At 31.7% G+C, this 17,498-nt stretch overlaps 1 protein-coding gene and 1 long non-coding RNA gene across 3 annotated transcripts; one reads left to right on the forward strand and one right to left on the reverse strand.

The window, feature by feature from the left end:
* Positions 1–6,987: 6,987 nt before the first annotated feature.
* CCR2 (cinnamoyl coa reductase) lies at positions 6,988–11,113 on the forward strand. Its single transcript, XM_088816689.1, has 5 exons — positions 6,988–7,227; positions 7,313–7,467; positions 8,594–8,779; positions 9,437–9,789; positions 10,816–11,113. The coding sequence occupies exons 1-5, from the start codon at positions 7,107–7,109 to the stop codon at positions 10,997–10,999; spliced, it is 999 nt and encodes a 332-aa protein (XP_088672815.1). The 5' UTR covers positions 6,988–7,106; the 3' UTR covers positions 11,000–11,113.
* A 3,012-nt stretch (positions 11,114–14,125) lies between these two features.
* Positions 14,126–16,824, reverse strand: LOC148770987 (uncharacterized). 2 transcript variants are annotated; one of them, XR_016031005.1, is made up of 4 exons: positions 16,641–16,824; positions 15,158–15,237; positions 14,476–14,783; positions 14,126–14,377 (listed from the first exon to the last, which is right to left on the reverse strand). It is a non-coding gene; the product is annotated as an uncharacterized LOC148770987 (long non-coding RNA). The 2 variants fall into 2 exon arrangements; XR_016031004.1 differs by having other exon boundaries at positions 14,476–14,768; positions 16,641–16,819.
* Positions 16,825–17,498: the final 674 nt, after the last annotated feature.

Raw genomic sequence — 17,498 nt, forward strand, 5'->3', positions numbered from 1 at the left:
TCACGAACATCTCGAATTTAAATATGTTATGAATTCGAGGAATCGAATATATATGATTTCCTATCACGAATACCACGAATTCAAATATGTTATGAATTCGAGGCGGAGGCTCGAGACGTGAGCTTGAGAGCCCGATATGTGTCTGTGTGAGTCTTCTTTTTTAGATGCACCAAAGATCTTCTTTTATAGGCACAAGCTAGGGTTAGGGTTTCTCGACTTGCATAGTGGGCCAGACATTTTAAAGCCCAAATATATTATGGACTTTAATTTGAGACCTAAATTAATAACCGATTTATTTTGATTATTAATTAATAATTTATCTCAAAATTTTGATGTCTACAGTTACGCTTTGAACGATGTAAATTAATAATAAGACGATCTTTATGAAAACACAATAAACAATTTTAAAACTTTTAATTGAATACCGTTACTTTCAGTATGTTATATCGGTACGTGGGTACTCTACCATTAATTTTAATTTATTACACTTTGAACGATATAAATAATTAATAAGATGATCTTTATGAAAAAATAGGGTAAATTACTAAAACCCCTGAACTTAGGTTAAATTACAAAAAACATCTCCACCTATTCGTAATTATCAAAACCGCCTAAGTTTTGTTTCGGTCTTACATCAACCCTCCTATTGTGTTATTTTTCACTGAATTCTTTTTTATTGCAGGGAATATTTTCTGAAAAATGCCGATCTTACTCTTACTGAAGTGACATTCTCTTTATGCTACTTTTTGAAGACAAAAATTACCCACAAAGAGGTGATAGAAATACTAAAAAAATACGAATGTTGTATTTAGGAAGAATAAATATTCCGTGTAAAGGCCACCTGAGTGTAATTTTTGCCTTTAAAAAGTAGCATAAATAAATGCCACTTATGTAACAACTATAAATTGTTCTTTGAGAAATATTCCAAGGAAACAAAAAAAATCAATAAACAATAACACCATAAGGAATTCGGTATAAGATAGAAACAAATGTCGGGGGTATTTCGGTATTTATGGATAGGTGGTGGTCTTTTTTATAATTTAATCTAAGTTCGGGGGATTTTAGTAATTTACACTAAAAAATAACACTTTTAATTAATTGAAGAACTGTGAATCAACGTTGTAAAATAACTGGTGTTGAATTAGTCAGCATAATTTCATTTACATTTTCTTAAGACCAAGAAAACCTAAATAAGGTAGTTGAGGCCTCCAGAATTCTTTTTAAATAGTCAATTTCTTTTGACCTAAAAGCACCTAAATTTTGACCCTATAAATAAAAATTAATAATAATCAAGTAAATAAAACTAGTGTGAACGGTTATTAATTATTTATTTACTGTGAGATGTCAGTTTTGATGGTTGCATATTCTAGCTGCTTCTAGTTGGAATATTTTTGTGACAAGTTGGATGAGAAGAGGAAGCTGGTCTCTATAGAAATTATTTATTTATTTATTATATATTAAAAAGGAAGAAGATTATCTTAATAATTACTGTAGTAGGTATTTTGTGATGGCACACAATTGAAGAAAGTATATCATTTAGTGTTTCACAGAAAAAAAAAATAAATAAAAAAGATGACTTGAGAATAAAGTAAGGTAGTAATTTAATTGGGGTGTTTAATGTTTGGGGCAATTCACTATAGTCCATAATCTATGTAGCACTGAAACGAGAACGCGGACACGGTTGAACGAGGAAATGGATATGGAAAAGTTCCGTTTAAAAAAAAAATGAATACGGGAACGTGTGTGAAATGTGCCATTTTTTAAAATATAGGGGTATATTTATAATTTCTAAAAGGCTGCGGGTATATGCAAGACTAATTCCACTTGTACAAGACCAAATTAAAATTTTCAATGTATAAATACTATAATACCCTTATTTATTAAAAAAATAAAAAATTCCAAATATGCAAGACAAAAAATTCAAAAACACAAAAAACCCTATCACAAGACCACAACCACAAGACCAACTCTCATCTTCTCCATCTTCCAAAACCCACAAGACCTTTCTCCTTCCTCCTCCATTAACCCACAAAACCTAGAAATTCAAAATCATCAAAACTCAACAAATCTTACAAAGATGGCAAGTATGGAGTCAGAAGACATCAAAATAGAAGATTCTACGATGGAAGAACCCAAGAATGTATGCATTTATGGGTTTTTGTAGCTAGAATATCGATTTTCCAAAAAAAATCCCGCGCAAACGAATTCGACATGTACAGGTCGAATTTTACAGCTAAAAATCGACATTTAGATGTCGATTTTGAGATATAAAATTCGACATTTAGATGTCGATTTTGAGGTATAAAATTCGACATTTGAATTTGTGCTATAAATTCGACATGTCAATGTCGATTTTTACCTATGAAATTCGACGCTTAAGTGTCGATTTGTAGTATAGTTTTTCGACACCTTGGTGTCGATTTTTGTTTTTTTCTCATTATATGTATTTGGTCTTACATGAGAAAAAAAAAAGCCAATTTAATTTATGGGCATACTTGTCATTCCATCTTAATAAAATAGAATCTTTTGGAATCTTTCTTTAATTTGGTCTTGCACAAGTGGAATGAGTATTGCATATAGCCGCAGCCTTTCTAAAAAAATATTATAAAGTTATTATCAATTACATATTTGTACCTATAAATTATATGTAATTTACAAGCCTAATTATTTACATCTGGGGCACATATAATGTTATTTTAGTATGGAATTAGCATCTAAAAAAAATATAAGAACACCATTAGAAGCGAAAATGAGAAATAAGATTTAGGCCTTGTTTGATTGCTCTTAACGAGCCTCTTAATCACTAATTTGCTGAATCGGTAAGCAATTGAAATATTAAGTGCGTTTGATATTAATGACTGAATGGTTCCAAAATACTCTTAACTATTCAGTCCAAAAGTTGGTGCTGACCGAACAAGTGCTACATCTGAAGCAAATTTGCACATAATTATTCTTTAATAAACTCAGATATTTCCACATTAGCCTCAGGTAATATCCCAATTCCCAACACACTACCACTTTTCTTCTTTAACAAAATCACCACTGCACAACTTCCAACTTTTTTACTCCTTAAATAAGTTATATCCTTTTTTATCTTAATGCAATCTAATTATGTATTAAAATAAAAGGTAATTAGAATATATTTTATTTGTGTCAATTTTAGTGAATTTAGTATATTTTCATATTTTAAGTTAATAAGTATTACTATTACTACCTTTAATTGCTTAGAGATTACTTTTTAAATTTGTTTGGCTTTTATATTTTGTATTTATATTATTATAATGTTAAATACTTGATATTTAATACACATAGAGATGTTTAATGTCTGCCGAAATTTCATAATTTGTTGATTGATTTAATCATACTAAAGGAATTATATTTATACATATATGTTACTCATTAACAAATATTACAGTATTTGACCAAGGATATAAAAGTAAAATAATATTATTCAGACGACAGAACTTCAGCTATCAAATGAGCTTAATGATTCAGCATTCAGTATCCAGGCGTAACTCTTAGTCATTCAGATGCGTATTCAGCATTCAGCATTCAGCGCTTAATATTATCAAACATAGCCTTAATGTTTTTCTAAACGTATATTCCAAGTTTATATTTGAAATGAGATTTGGGTTTTTTTTTTTTTCTTTTTTTCTTTTTTGTGGAAACGCCTTTTCACTTTTTTCATTTTATCATAAACGTCTCTGAAACTTTTGAATATCTCCGTAACATTTCCAACAAGTTTCATGAAGCTTCGGTTTCCAAAACGTGGAAATGCGTGCGGGTTGAAAATTTCATTCATTATTTGATTGCAGTTTGACGCTTTCCCTTTTGTTGATTGTATTTTGCATTTTTATGTATACACAACGGTTCAGGTGGGTGGACAAACGAGACGCGGTTATAGAAAAATAATAAAAAAATGAATTTGAAGCCGAAGCGGGAAGGGGCCTCAATATTTATCTGTATATATGAATATTGAACTGCCTATAAAAATAAAAAAGTTGAGCGATTTTGTTTACTAAATCAATGAGAATCATGCAATTTTTTAATTGCATTCATTTTTTTTTTCTGAATTAAATGCTTTTATATTGAATTGTATATTGTTTAGGGAAATATGTTCGCACACTTAAAACTTGTTTTAATTTTTTAATTAAATTGTTTAGGGATATATATATATATATATATATATATATATATATATATATATATATATATATATATATATATATATATATATATATATATATATAAAATAACTACTCACTATACACACATACACATGAGTGGGTGTTATAAACTTATATGTAGAACAATGGTGTAAAACTGTATGGTGTATTTGACCAGGTGTAGATATTAATTGTAAATTAATATTATATACACTTAAATAGTTGCAAATTATAATTATCAAAAAAGAAATTAATTGCAAATTAGTATTGCCTAGCACAAAATATGTCATACATGTAAATTAAAATTATGTAGTTTCGGTGTGGCCTGTAGGATAAAATTTTCAATATTATAAAAGTAAAAAACGCATTTCCTTTTTTTTATAAATATAGTTTGTTATGAATAAACTCATTATAGAATATCAACCAATAAATTAGTTTATATAATTAAATCCATTAAAGTTATTTCTCTAAGCTAAGCCGCTTATACTATGCTACACTAAATGAAATATCTAACTAAGTTGTAGATATGTAATTTCTAAAATTTTACTCCCAAACTAAGATCCAAACATAGAACACACATTATGAAATCAGATCAAATACAATAATCCCACTCATTCCATTTAAAAGACCAACTCCACTTCTATTATCAACAAAAGAATATAAAAAATAAATAAATTATATATATATATATATATATATATATATATATATATATATATATATATATATATATATATATATATATATATGGGTAGTGATATACGCAGGCCAAATTAAACATTCAGGCACTTTTTTACCATGGTTTTTTACCTTTTTACCATAACTATTTACCTTTCTACATTTTAAATAAACACTTTATTAATATTTCATTTAATAAAAAAAAACATTTAAATAATGAAACGAAAAAAAAAAAAAAAAAAAAAATTACTTGGTTCTGCTCGCGCAAAAATGCACGAGCATTTCAACAGTGCTCGTGTGAAATCAGGCGAGCACTGTTGAAATGCTCGTGCATTTTTGCGTGAGCAGAATAAATGCAGTTTATTAAATTTATTAAAAAAAAAAAAAAAAAAATTAAAATTAAGTTGCTCGCGTGGATTTACACGAGCGCAGTGGATGCGCTCGTGTAAATCCACGCGAGCAACTTAAAAGCCGGTTTTTTAAGCAATAAATTTATAAAAAAAAAAAAAAAAAAAAAAAAAAAAAAAAAAATTAAAATTGAAACGCTCGCCCGATTTTACGCGAGCGAAGTGGATGCGCTCGCGTGAAATCGCGCGAGCGTTCCCAAGTATCGTTTTTTTTCGTTTTTTTTTCGGATTCGTAATCTACATAACAAGAGGATCGTAAAAACGTAAAAATTACCTCCGATCTGTTGACGATTTGCACGGGCTTTGCGAACGAAAATCGAAAGGGTAGAGAGAGTTTTTTGAGTTTTTTACCTTTTGTTTTTTGAGAAATGGTAAAAAATGTGCCTGAATGTTTAATTTGTGCCTGCACAAATCATTTCAGTATATATATATATATATATATATATATATATATATATATATATATATATATATATCCAACAACTCCACCCACGTAATGCTAAACGCACCAACTCCAATATTTGTGGTTACTCAATTTTATTTTCTCCTATATACAACACAACCACTCATATTAATGTACGTGGTGAATTGCTTTAATTTGTTAAAAAAAAAAAAAAAAAACTAAAAGTTCGTAATTGTGAGTGAAATTTAAAATAATTATTCATTTTAAAACTTGCCAACCTATCTATTATGATAAACTTAGTAATGAATTACATTCGGTAATATCTCACCATAGATTTGCACATATGTGTAAAATATAATTACTACTAAATGTGTGGAGTTAGATCTAATTTGTTCTATACTACATTCGATGAAGTTCACCGATTTATATTCCACCATACACGGGTATAAATTAATATGCATTTTACACACATTTTACATTTTATGTGTATAAATTAACTGCGAAAAAGCATCATACGAAGCTCATAGGGTGTGGCATCGTGTATATAGATCGCTCATGAGATCTATATTCAGTAAAATTCATCGAGTATATTATCAAATACTAAACCTATATCGCTTTGCTTCTTTTATAACTAAAATTTGAGTGACCAAAAATGCTTCTTCCACTAGATTTAATTAAAGAAAAAAACAACACAATTAAGAAAGAGCATATTTCAATACTCAATAAAGAAAATATCACTTCTTAATTGCCTAAAATTATTGAAAATTTTAATTAGTCGCAAAATCCCAATTAAGAGTGATGTGAAACTGATGTAATTCATTTAACTTCTAGTGATTAAAACTTGCCAACCTCTCTAACCCATTTTATTCTTTACTAAAAATTGAGTGGCCAATAGAGGATTCTTACCCGATCAAATTTGCTATTTTTCGAAACCAAAGAAGTATATTTTTTACTGCATCGAATGAAATACACTAAATATTGTAGACAAACAATATTTTTTTTTCTCGATATAGATAAAGACTTTGACATGATTTGACTGAAACAATATTTATTTTTCGTACCTCTCGAAATATAAATAAATATTTATCTTCATTTCTCCAAATTTTTCCAAAGATAGGTTTCTGCAAAACGAAATAAATACTATATGCCCCAAAACCCCTTTTCAAAACATTGATTTTTTCCTTAATGGCGATAGATTCTTTCTCACTCATCCCTAAACTCCAATTTATTTTCTCTCTCTAAAATATTTTTCCCATTTTAATTTTAATTTTTTTAACACGCGGTAGGTGAAGTGGCAAAATTTATTTTTCATTTATAAATACAGCACTGCCGCGCAAGTTTCAATTCATTCATTATTACTCATCAAATATTCTCACTTTCTTCTCTCTCACAACAAAATACACACACACTCACACACACACAGAAACACACAGTGCTAATCGGGCAGCCACCATGCCGTCGGTCCCCGGAAAACTCGTCTGCGTCACCGGCGCCGGTGGATTCATCGCTTCGTGGCTGGTGAAACAACTTCTCGAGAAGGGGTACACCGTCAGAGGCACCGTCAGAAATCCAGGTTAAAAATACGTATATATATATATACGTATAGGATTTTGCCCCCTTTTTTTGTGCATTTATTCAATTTTACGTCTGGTTTGCAGAGGATCCGAAAAATTCGCATTTGAGAGAGCTTGACGGAGCAGAAGAGAGGCTGATTCTGTGCAAGGCTGATCTGAACGATTACGAGAGCTTACGCGCCGCCATTAACGGCTGCGACGGCGTTTTTCATACGGCGTCGCCCGTCACTGATGATCCGGTAAGTTTTTTTTTTTCTGCCCCTGAGTGTTTGTATAATTGCATTGAAGATTTTTGTGAATATAAATCGAGCTGTAAAATTCCGGTGGTTTCCGCGGTGGTGGTGGTGGTGGTGGTGGTTGGCGGTGGTTGGTGGCTGGCATGCTTGTATTTGACGTAAGAGTGTGTTACTGCAAAAAAAAAATAAAAAAAAGAAAAAAGAAGAGGTGTTTGGGGATTTATTGACGAAATTGAATTGGGATTTTCTTCTAAATTTGCAAAAAGAAAACCTTATTAATTGTTTATATATCTACAAAAAAATGGAAAATTATTCAACCTTTATTTTCTCTTTAAAAAAATTAGAAAGGGGTGAAATTACATTTATTTAGAGATAAATGGTTGGGGATGCAAATGCTGCCTTCTCTAATTACTAGCTAAGATCATATGTAGGAGATGATAAAGAAAATTAGAAAGCACATTGTAAACGAATCGAGTCGAGTTGTACGCGCATATTTTCGAGTTAATTTGTTTGAATTTTTATCATATGTAGGAGATGATAAAGAAACTTAAAAAGCATAGTGTAAACGAATTGAATGGAGTTGAACGCACCTGTTTTCGAATTAATTTGTTTGATTTTTTATCAACATTTTAAAGTTATATTTGAGTGTGGCTTTATAAGAAGATAAACTCAAACTTGAACGAGTTTTAATTGAGTCGAACTAAAATCTATCTCAAGTTGCTCAAATTTATTTTTACATATTTTATCATTTTCTTTTTCCAATCAAGCTCGGTCTCAATCCATGCTTTGCAGTTTATCAAACAAAAATATGTGTCCAAATTTTGTTTGTTATGTCAATAAGCAACATCGAACGAGTTTTTATCTAACGATCTCGAACCGAGTGCCGAGTACCTTTTGGTATGAGATTAAATAATCATAAGAGGATGTCCCCAATTATTAAAAAAAAATATACATAGTAGATTTTGTTGTGTCACGATAATATTTTTCTTAACACATTTCAATTTGGACGATTAAGACACTTGTCGTGAACCATATGCGATTAGGATGCACCTAACTTTTTAATAAAGATGTTTGCCAATAATGCCTAGACAACGACCCCTAATCTTTTTCGTATGTTTAATTCATGAAGGAACAAATGGTGGAGCCGGCGGTGAACGGTGCGCAAAATGTGATACGCGCGGCGGCGGAGACCAAGGTCCGCCGTGTGGTGTTAACTTCATCGATCGGTGCAGTTTACATGGACCCTAATAGACACCCTGACAAAGTTGTGGACGAGACTTGCTGGAGTGACCTTGATTTCTGTAAAGCTACCAAGGTTTGTATTTATCATACATTATTAAAATTAGTTTTTTTTTTATTATTTTTTTATTTTTATTTTTTTATATTTTTTTATAACAAAAACTACTCTATAATTTTTTTTTTCTTATAATCTTTATTTTGCAAATTAACATATTATTAGAAAGATAACTTACTAAGCAAAATAAGTTAATTTTACTCCAATATCCTTTTCTATCAAGTTAGGTGCAAACATTATATAATAACGTAAACATCAATAATTATATACATAATACATCACATATTTTGCGTGACGAGGATCATTCTTACCATATCGATTAATAATTAATATTATTTTTTTTCCCAAAACACATACGTGTATGTATCTACAATAATTACGTTTTAATATTTTTATTCTAATGTATATAGTATATATTTTGTCTTTAAATTGCAGATATTACATGCGTGCCACACGTGCATATATTAGTCTCCAAAACAACATACATATAGTAGAATCTCGATATATTAATAATGTCACTTAAATAATAATATTTCTTCCAGTCCCGACTCGGTGTAAAAATACTAAATTATTAGTTCAATAATTTAATAGGATTTAACTAGTCCCGATTGTATTAATTAACAGTAAATTATTTTTTTTGTTTGTTTTTGTTTTTATATATAAAAAAAAAAAAAAAAGAATTGGTATTGCTATGGGAAAGCTGTAGCTGAGAAAGCAGCATGGGATTCAGCCAAGGAGTTGGGTGTGGATTTAGTGGTGCTCAATCCTGTGTTGGTGCTAGGTCCATTGCTCCAGCCCACAGTCAACGCTAGTGTTCTCCACATACTGAAGTACTTGACCGGCTCGGCAAAGACTTATGTCAACTCGGTCCAAGCCTACGTCCACGTCGAGGACGTTGCCACGGCCCACATTCTCTTGTTCGAGAACCCGGCGGCAACGGGGCGGTTCCTCTGCGCCGAGAGCGTCCTCCACCGCGGCGACGTGGTGGAGATTCTCTCCAAGTTCTTCCCGGAATATCCTATTCCCACCAAGTAAGTTCCTTTTTTGACTAGCTATACATAAGATTAATATTCCAATTAATATTAATCATGATAATTATGTGGTGGAGGACGATTTGTTACGTCTATATATTGACGTGGATGGATCTATTTAAAGATTAATGCTAGATGATGTCATGCTACGTCAGATTACACATGCATATTGGTTATCTAAATCTTCTAAAGTACTAAAGCAATTCATTTTTTTTATAAAGAAAAAATAAAAAAATGAAAAAAAAAGTTAGCAATATTATTAGTGGGGCTCTCTAAAGAGTCTTTACCTACTACCAAGTCATTGTCAAAAAAATGGACCCATGTTTTCTTCATAGTGGTTGACACAATTCTTCTTTCATGCTAATCCTATCTTTTCTATATATACTTTCATTTTGTAATTTCCTTTTTTGGGATGGGGGTGGGGGTGGGGGTGAAAAATTCAACATCATAATTTGGCTTTGCACTTGTGGTGGCATGTTTAAAGATTTAGTACTATTATAGTTAGGGTAAATTATGAAACCATCCAAACTTAGGATAAATAACGAAAAATACCCCCATCTATCCGTAATAATAAAATCCCTCTCTGATTAACTGTTGATCGTTTTTTTAACAGAAAATGTGTACAGTCTATTATAACTTCTGTTAAATAGGTGAGAAATAAAAGAAAATATCTGAAATTGTGTAAAATCTATTCCATGGAATAAAAAAAAAAATCGTGAAAAGTTACACTGTAAGGGGGTTCGTGTAAGACGAAACAAACCTCAGAGTTTTTCTAGTAATTACGAATAGGTGGAGGTGTTTTTCGTTATTTAGCCAAAGTTCAGAGGGTTTCCGTAATTTACCCTTATAGTTATTGGCATTTTTTGTGTCTCTTGAGGTGACTCGAACTCATTATCAGTAACATTATACAATATATTTCAACGTTTGTTATTTTTACTAATTTTTAAGTAGAAAATACCGATACATCGAAATCGAATTTTCGAGTTCTTAAATAAATAATTTTTTCGTTCGGGCCGGTAATTGCAGGTGTTCGGATGAAAAGAACCCAAGAAAGAAACCATACAAATTCTCCAACCAAAAGCTCAAGGACTTGGGTTTGGAGTTCACATCAGTGAAGCAGTGTTTGTATGATACGGTGAAAAGCCTTCAGGAAAAAGGCCATCTTCCAATCCCATCTCAAAATGAGAAGCCCATCACTATTCAATCTTAGCCGTTGATATCTATTGTGGTTTTTCAGTAATAAAGGCCATTAGTTTTTGTGACCATCTTTTATATGTATAACTAATATTGTGAAGTTAATTACAAAACCTTTACTTTGTGCAAATGGTTTTCTTCTTCTTCTTCTTTTTTTATTTTTTTTTCTCTTTTCTTTTTCTTTTTCTTGTTTGGCCTTAACAATATTGTCATCAAGTTGATGTATGTAGTTTGAAAGGGTTGATGATGTATTGTATTGTAAGTGCCAATTTATTGGCAAATTTTTTTTTTTTTTTGGTAATGCAGGAACCCGCAGCCAACCATATAGGTGCACTGGGTAAACCTACACTCTCGTATAATAGCTTGCAAACCATACGAGAGATGTAAACCACACTAGGCTAACCATGTGTGACAAGCTCGACCTAGCGACCGTTGGCAAGGGGATTCGAACTTGGGTCAATTGACCCAAGCTCTCTTGCTCCAACCGCTAGGCCACCCTTGCGGGTAATTTATTGGCAAATTTGATTATTAATGAAATGTATTTTAATTTGTATGTTAGTTTAGATTGTTGGTTTGTTCCATTCTACATCGGGAGATTACAAAATAAAAGACAATTATGAACTTTGTCTAGGCAAACTTACGCATACTTACAATATTTTTAAACAAAATAAATAAAAAATAGGAAAAGTTACCGCTACCACCCTAAGTTATGGTCAAATTACGAAAACTCCCTTCTGTTTGGGTAATTACGGCTACCCCTCAACTATGTACTATCTTACGAAAATATCCCTCCAGAGGGAAATTTAGGGATGTTAAATCGGTAAAACCGAACCGAAATTTCGGTACGACAACATTTCATACTGTTTACCGAACTGAATATACGATTTGGTTCAGTAAATAACCGAATTACATAAATTTTAGGGTAAATTCCTCCCTGAGGTATGGTCAATTTACAAAAAACCCCTCTTGTTTGGATAATTACATCTACCCCTCAACTACGATTTTTTTCTTACACTTCCACCTTTATCCTGTCAAATTCAACATAATCATCTAGATTTTGTGAAATGTGCTCTAGTTTGTACTCGTTTTGTGTAAAAATACAGTTTCTGATGCACCACAATCTGATAAATACAAGCCAAAAAACACATATTATGATCATCTTGCTTCAAAATGTAGAGTTCGAATGGGATAAGACGGGTACAAAAGTGATAATATTCCATATAATTTCGAAGATTACACTAATTTTAAGGAGTTGAGGGGGTGGTTGTAATTATCCAAATAAGAGGGGGGTTTCGTAATTTGATCATACCTCAGGGGGTGGTTGTAATTTACCCTAAATTTTATGTAAAAATATTTAAAATGACGGGTGACTCTAATTACCCAAATAAGAGAGGGTTTTTTGTAATTTGGTCAAATCTCAAGAAGTTGGCCGTAATTTGCCCTAAAAAATAATACAAGGAAACAAGAACCACATACAAACTTAAAAAACAAGAGTCACAGGGCACACGTCAATTCAATCGTCACGCTGAAGTATACAAACTAGGGCATGCCTCAAATTTTCTCAAACCACATAGTTCAATTTCGCAGGTTATAATTATAAACATAAAATTCCATGGTGGTAGAAAATAAAGTCGATGTTCTTCTAGTAATTCAATCTACTTATATAATTAAAATATTAATATTAATGAAAATACTTCCCTCAACTCAACGCCTTAGTTCGACTCCACTTTCCACAGACGATGCTATTTGATGGAGGTCGATTTTAACCGCCACCAACATTGACTCTTCTCGAACACCTTCCCCTTGATGCCGTAAAATTACTCCGTTCACCTAAAATACCGAGGCTTGAGACCCGGGAGAAACTCCGATGCTCAAGTTAGTTGGGGAAAACAATTTAAGAAAGAGTAAAATTGATGAGGAAAACGAATTGAGAAGTCGATGTGAGATCGTGTATCGATCGTGTGATTTAGTGTGTGTAGGAGTGTGTATTGTGTGTAAATAAAGCGTTTGATAAGGTTTGGTTATTAAGAAGTGGTATGGACTACGAATATACGTCCGAAGCATTGAAACGTGACACACAAAGTTGGATAAATTAGGTGGTAGGACTAGTCGGTAGGCTCAAAAGGAAGGGATTGACTACAATAAGATTTTTTTCTCCCATTGTGAAAGCACTCGTCTATTCGAATGTTGGCATGGGTAGCTCAATTGGATCTCGAGCTTTACCATCTTGACATCAAGACGGCCTTTTTACATGGAGACTTGGACGAGAAGATTTACATGTTTCAACCCGATGGATTTCGAGTTGTAGAGAAAAAAAATTGGGCTTGCAAACTTCAAAAATCCTTGTACGGCCTCAAACAGTCGCCTCGACAATGGTATAAACGTTTTAACTAGGTGAATCACAAGTATACTCGCAACCAATTTGATTATTGTGTGTACTTTCGGAAAATCTAAAATGGTTCCTTCATTTATTTGCTCTTGTATGTGGATGACATGCTAATTGCATCCAAGCGCAAGATGGAGATAGATAAATTGAACGACCAGCTCAGAAAGGAGTTCGAAATGAAGGACTTGGGCGAAGCTCGACGAATACTTGGAATGGAGATCAAAAGGGATTGAAGCAAGAGTACGGTTCGGTTATCGCAATCTCAATATTTGAGGACAAGTTTGCAACGATTTGATAACAATGGTTCGACTAAACCCGTAAGTACTCCGTTCGTTTCTCATTTCAAGTTAAGTGCTTCTTTATTCCCTAATTCTGAAGAACGAAGATACCACTACACCAAAATGGACATTTTCTAACAGTCATGTTCTGTTGGAATAATTATTTCTAACGGCGGAATTCCGTTAGAAAAATGGCGTTAGAAATATATGGCCAAAAATTTCTAACGGTTATATCCGTTAGAAAAACTTTAGAATCCGTTAGAAAAAATATAGATACCGTAGTGAGAAATAAAAATTTCTAACGGTTATTGTCCGTTAGAAATTACATTCTAATGGTTTTTGTTGTAACACTCTTAGCTAAATTTCTAACGGATATAACAGTTAGAATTTTTTTTTAAAACGTTAAAAAAAAATTAAAAAACAATAATTTAATATTTCCATTTTATATATTAAGTCATAAATATGAATCATTCTTAAATAATGGAACGCAAATCATACATCACACAATACCCATAAATTACAATAAAATTTCGTAACATAAAAAAGTTCAATACAAAGTATTGTTCACCATTATGAAACAAACACCATAACGCAAATGTAAATGCCATAATCAAAAATTAATTTCCTACTGAAATAATTGACCCCTAATAAATTAGGGGTGATAAAATATCTTCAATTCTTCTGGATGTGAACTCATTGCCCCTTTGAGATTGCGTCTTCATGCTTGTTGCTGAGAGAAGTGAAAATTTGCTAAAAGATTATTTAATTTATATTTTTGTGGGACAATTCTTAATTCAATAGAGAGACAATGGAGAAAAGAAATCAAACCTGAGAATGAGAAGTGAGTTGCAACAGTACATCGAATTGAGACTACAAGCACAAGAGAAGAAGAAACAAGAGAAGCAGTCACAAAGAAGGCCTAAGGAACAACATAAGAAAAAAGAAGAAAATGCTCGAATCAAAGCATCATTCACACACATAAAACATAAAATAAACCAAATTGACCATGAACATGAACTTGAATATTCAACTTAGGGTTACCCTTTCAGCAAGTAGAAGAGCAGACAAGAATTCCACACCAAATTGCAAATCAAGGTAGTCAGCCAGAAGGTCTTCCTCTCCTACATGAGGTCAATCTATAAATGTAAATTTTAATTTACAATCTGCACAATAAGTATTGTCTCAAAACTATATGGAACTCTAGATAGGATAACCATACATATACAGTATGAAGAGAGAAAATAATTCAATACTTATAAAACAAGAAGTGCCACTTTGCCAAGTACATGGATCAAGAATCAAAGTTAATATGAATCTCTCACCAACATCTCCAAGTACAGTGGGATCAATAAAAAAAATACATTTACTACATTAAACCCAACCTTTAAATGTGTACAGTAAAAAAAAAATTTCTAGCTTCAGAACATATGTTACTCTTTCTTTTGTGTTCAAATGACCTATGTTTTCATATTCTGGCTTCCAAATCAAACACAAAGTTCACGAATAATACCTTTTAAGTTTTAACAATAATTCTGATTGCTTCAGCCCATCTGTTAATTTAGCTTTTCTTTCTCCAAATTCAGCTCCACCCTGTGAAAAAACAGAGCTACTATGAAAACCAGTTGACTAGTATTATAAATAATTGAGGTGTAGTTTTTATTACTAGCCAAACATCAAGATCAAAGAAAACCTGGTTCTCCAGTTCACTACTATGGCTTCTACTTGGTGGACAATGCACAATAATAACAAATAGGATTGATTACCTACAGTTGGTTGCTTATAATTTGTGAAAATGCCCAATTTAAAGAATATCTTGAAATAGAGAACATATTACAATGATTATGATTAAACAACATTAGAACTGAAAATTATAAGATAGAATTACATCAAAGAATAATTATCTCTTAACTAGCAACAGAAGAAAATTTTACTCCCTCGAAAGTAGACAAGGATAATAATTTTGCAATTAAGAGATATCAATTATTTTATAGCGTGTGAAACTTCTTCTTTATAAGAAACCCCAAAATATATCCCTAATACATGAAATGCTGAAACAACACATACTAATTTTCTCTACAAAAAACAATACATAATCCTATCACAGATTCAAGATAAACACAAATACAAAAAAATAGAACAAATGATTATCATCAAAAAAGAATCATAGACACGCAACATCATTAGTAAGTTTAGCATTATTGAACAAATGATTATCATCAAAAACTGCTTCATATTATCAATTTTGTCATGCAAAAAGAAAGAGAAATAATTGAGATTGCCAAAAACGAAATGAGATCACATGGAGGTTAAAGTTGATTAAAGAAAATTAACATAGATGCAATATGAAAAAATATTATTCATTAGTCATTATTAAAACAAATATAAGAACAATTTATCCATGCAAATTATGGCTATATAAAGAGATCAATACCATTCAAAAATATCAAATAGCAATACTCAAGCTACTGTACGACTTTATGATAAACTCATTATATTCAAAAGTTAAAGATAATACTATGACGTTTGGGAAAAAATTCTATCTAGAGTATCTATTTGAATATCCAATTTGAAACAAAAAGCAAAATTAAGAAGAAACATAAACTGCTAAGTTCACAACAATATCGAACACAAAAGACTTATATTAACGATCAACAAAAACTTAACCACCTGGACAACTAAAGTTAGACATAAAAAGAGGAAAAAATTACAAATATTGGTTAAATCCAATTTAAAAAGACCTAACAAATTGCAAGATTCCAATTTAAATCAACCATCAAAGAAACCATGAAATAAATTTCTACAAATAAAACTATATGTATAAGTTATTAGTTTAATTTTGAGATCAGAACAAATCTAGGGCTTTTCAGCAAAATCCAAACATATGATTAGAGTGTGAAGGGAAAACGATAGAGAACGGGAGAAGAGGGAGAGAGAGAGAGAGAGAGAGAGAGAGAGAGAGAGAGAGAGAGAGCAGAACGAGATCGAGTGATAACCTGAAACGATGGAGGGCCTAGTGGTTGTGGATCCATCGGCGTCGGTGGTTACGGAGACGAACAAGTGAGTCAAAAATTAGGCAGAGAATAAGTTCTCTTTTTCATCAAAGGCACCGAATAGTTTAGAACATCTGATGTGTTATTATGATTGTAAAATTTAATTATTAATTTACTTCTCCTTTTTTTATTTATGTATGTGCACAAATATTCAACATAAATAAATTATTACAATAATAATTAACTCTAATGGAATATTTATATATTTCTAACGGATAAATCCGTTATAAAATATATAAATTACACATAAATGACTTATTATTAATAGTAACGGATAAATGTTATTTCTAACGGATGTTATCGGTTATAATTTTCTAACGGAAATATCCGTTAGAAATTGAAAAATAGTAGTGTTAGGAAAACCTCAATTTGGTGTAGTGTACATGAGAAATGTCCTTTATGTGAACGTTGTCGGAGCTTTGATGTATGCGATAGTTTGTATGAGGCCCGATCTTTCACATGCGGTTAGTATGGTTAGCCGGTACATGCACGATCCGGGAAAAGGACATTGGCAAGTTGTGAAGTGGATACTTCGATATCTTCGTTGAACCATTGATGTTGGTCTAAATTGAAAAGAAAATAAAATCTCGAGCTTGATAAACTTGTGTCGGTTATGTGAATTCGGACTATGTAGATGCTTTAGACAAACGGCGATCCACTACTGACAGGGCCGGCTCTATTGCATAGGCAACTTAGGGGTATGTCTAGGGCCTCCAAACTATCTGTAATATTCATAGGGACCCCTAAATTATGTGTATTATAAATTAGGGCCCCCAAATTTGAATTTTTATTTTATTTTAT

This window comes from Erythranthe guttata, chromosome 4 (assembly GCF_056151865.1).
Source record: "Erythranthe guttata isolate IM_541 chromosome 4, IM_541, whole genome shotgun sequence".
Taxonomy (NCBI): domain Eukaryota; kingdom Viridiplantae; phylum Streptophyta; class Magnoliopsida; order Lamiales; family Phrymaceae; genus Erythranthe; species Erythranthe guttata.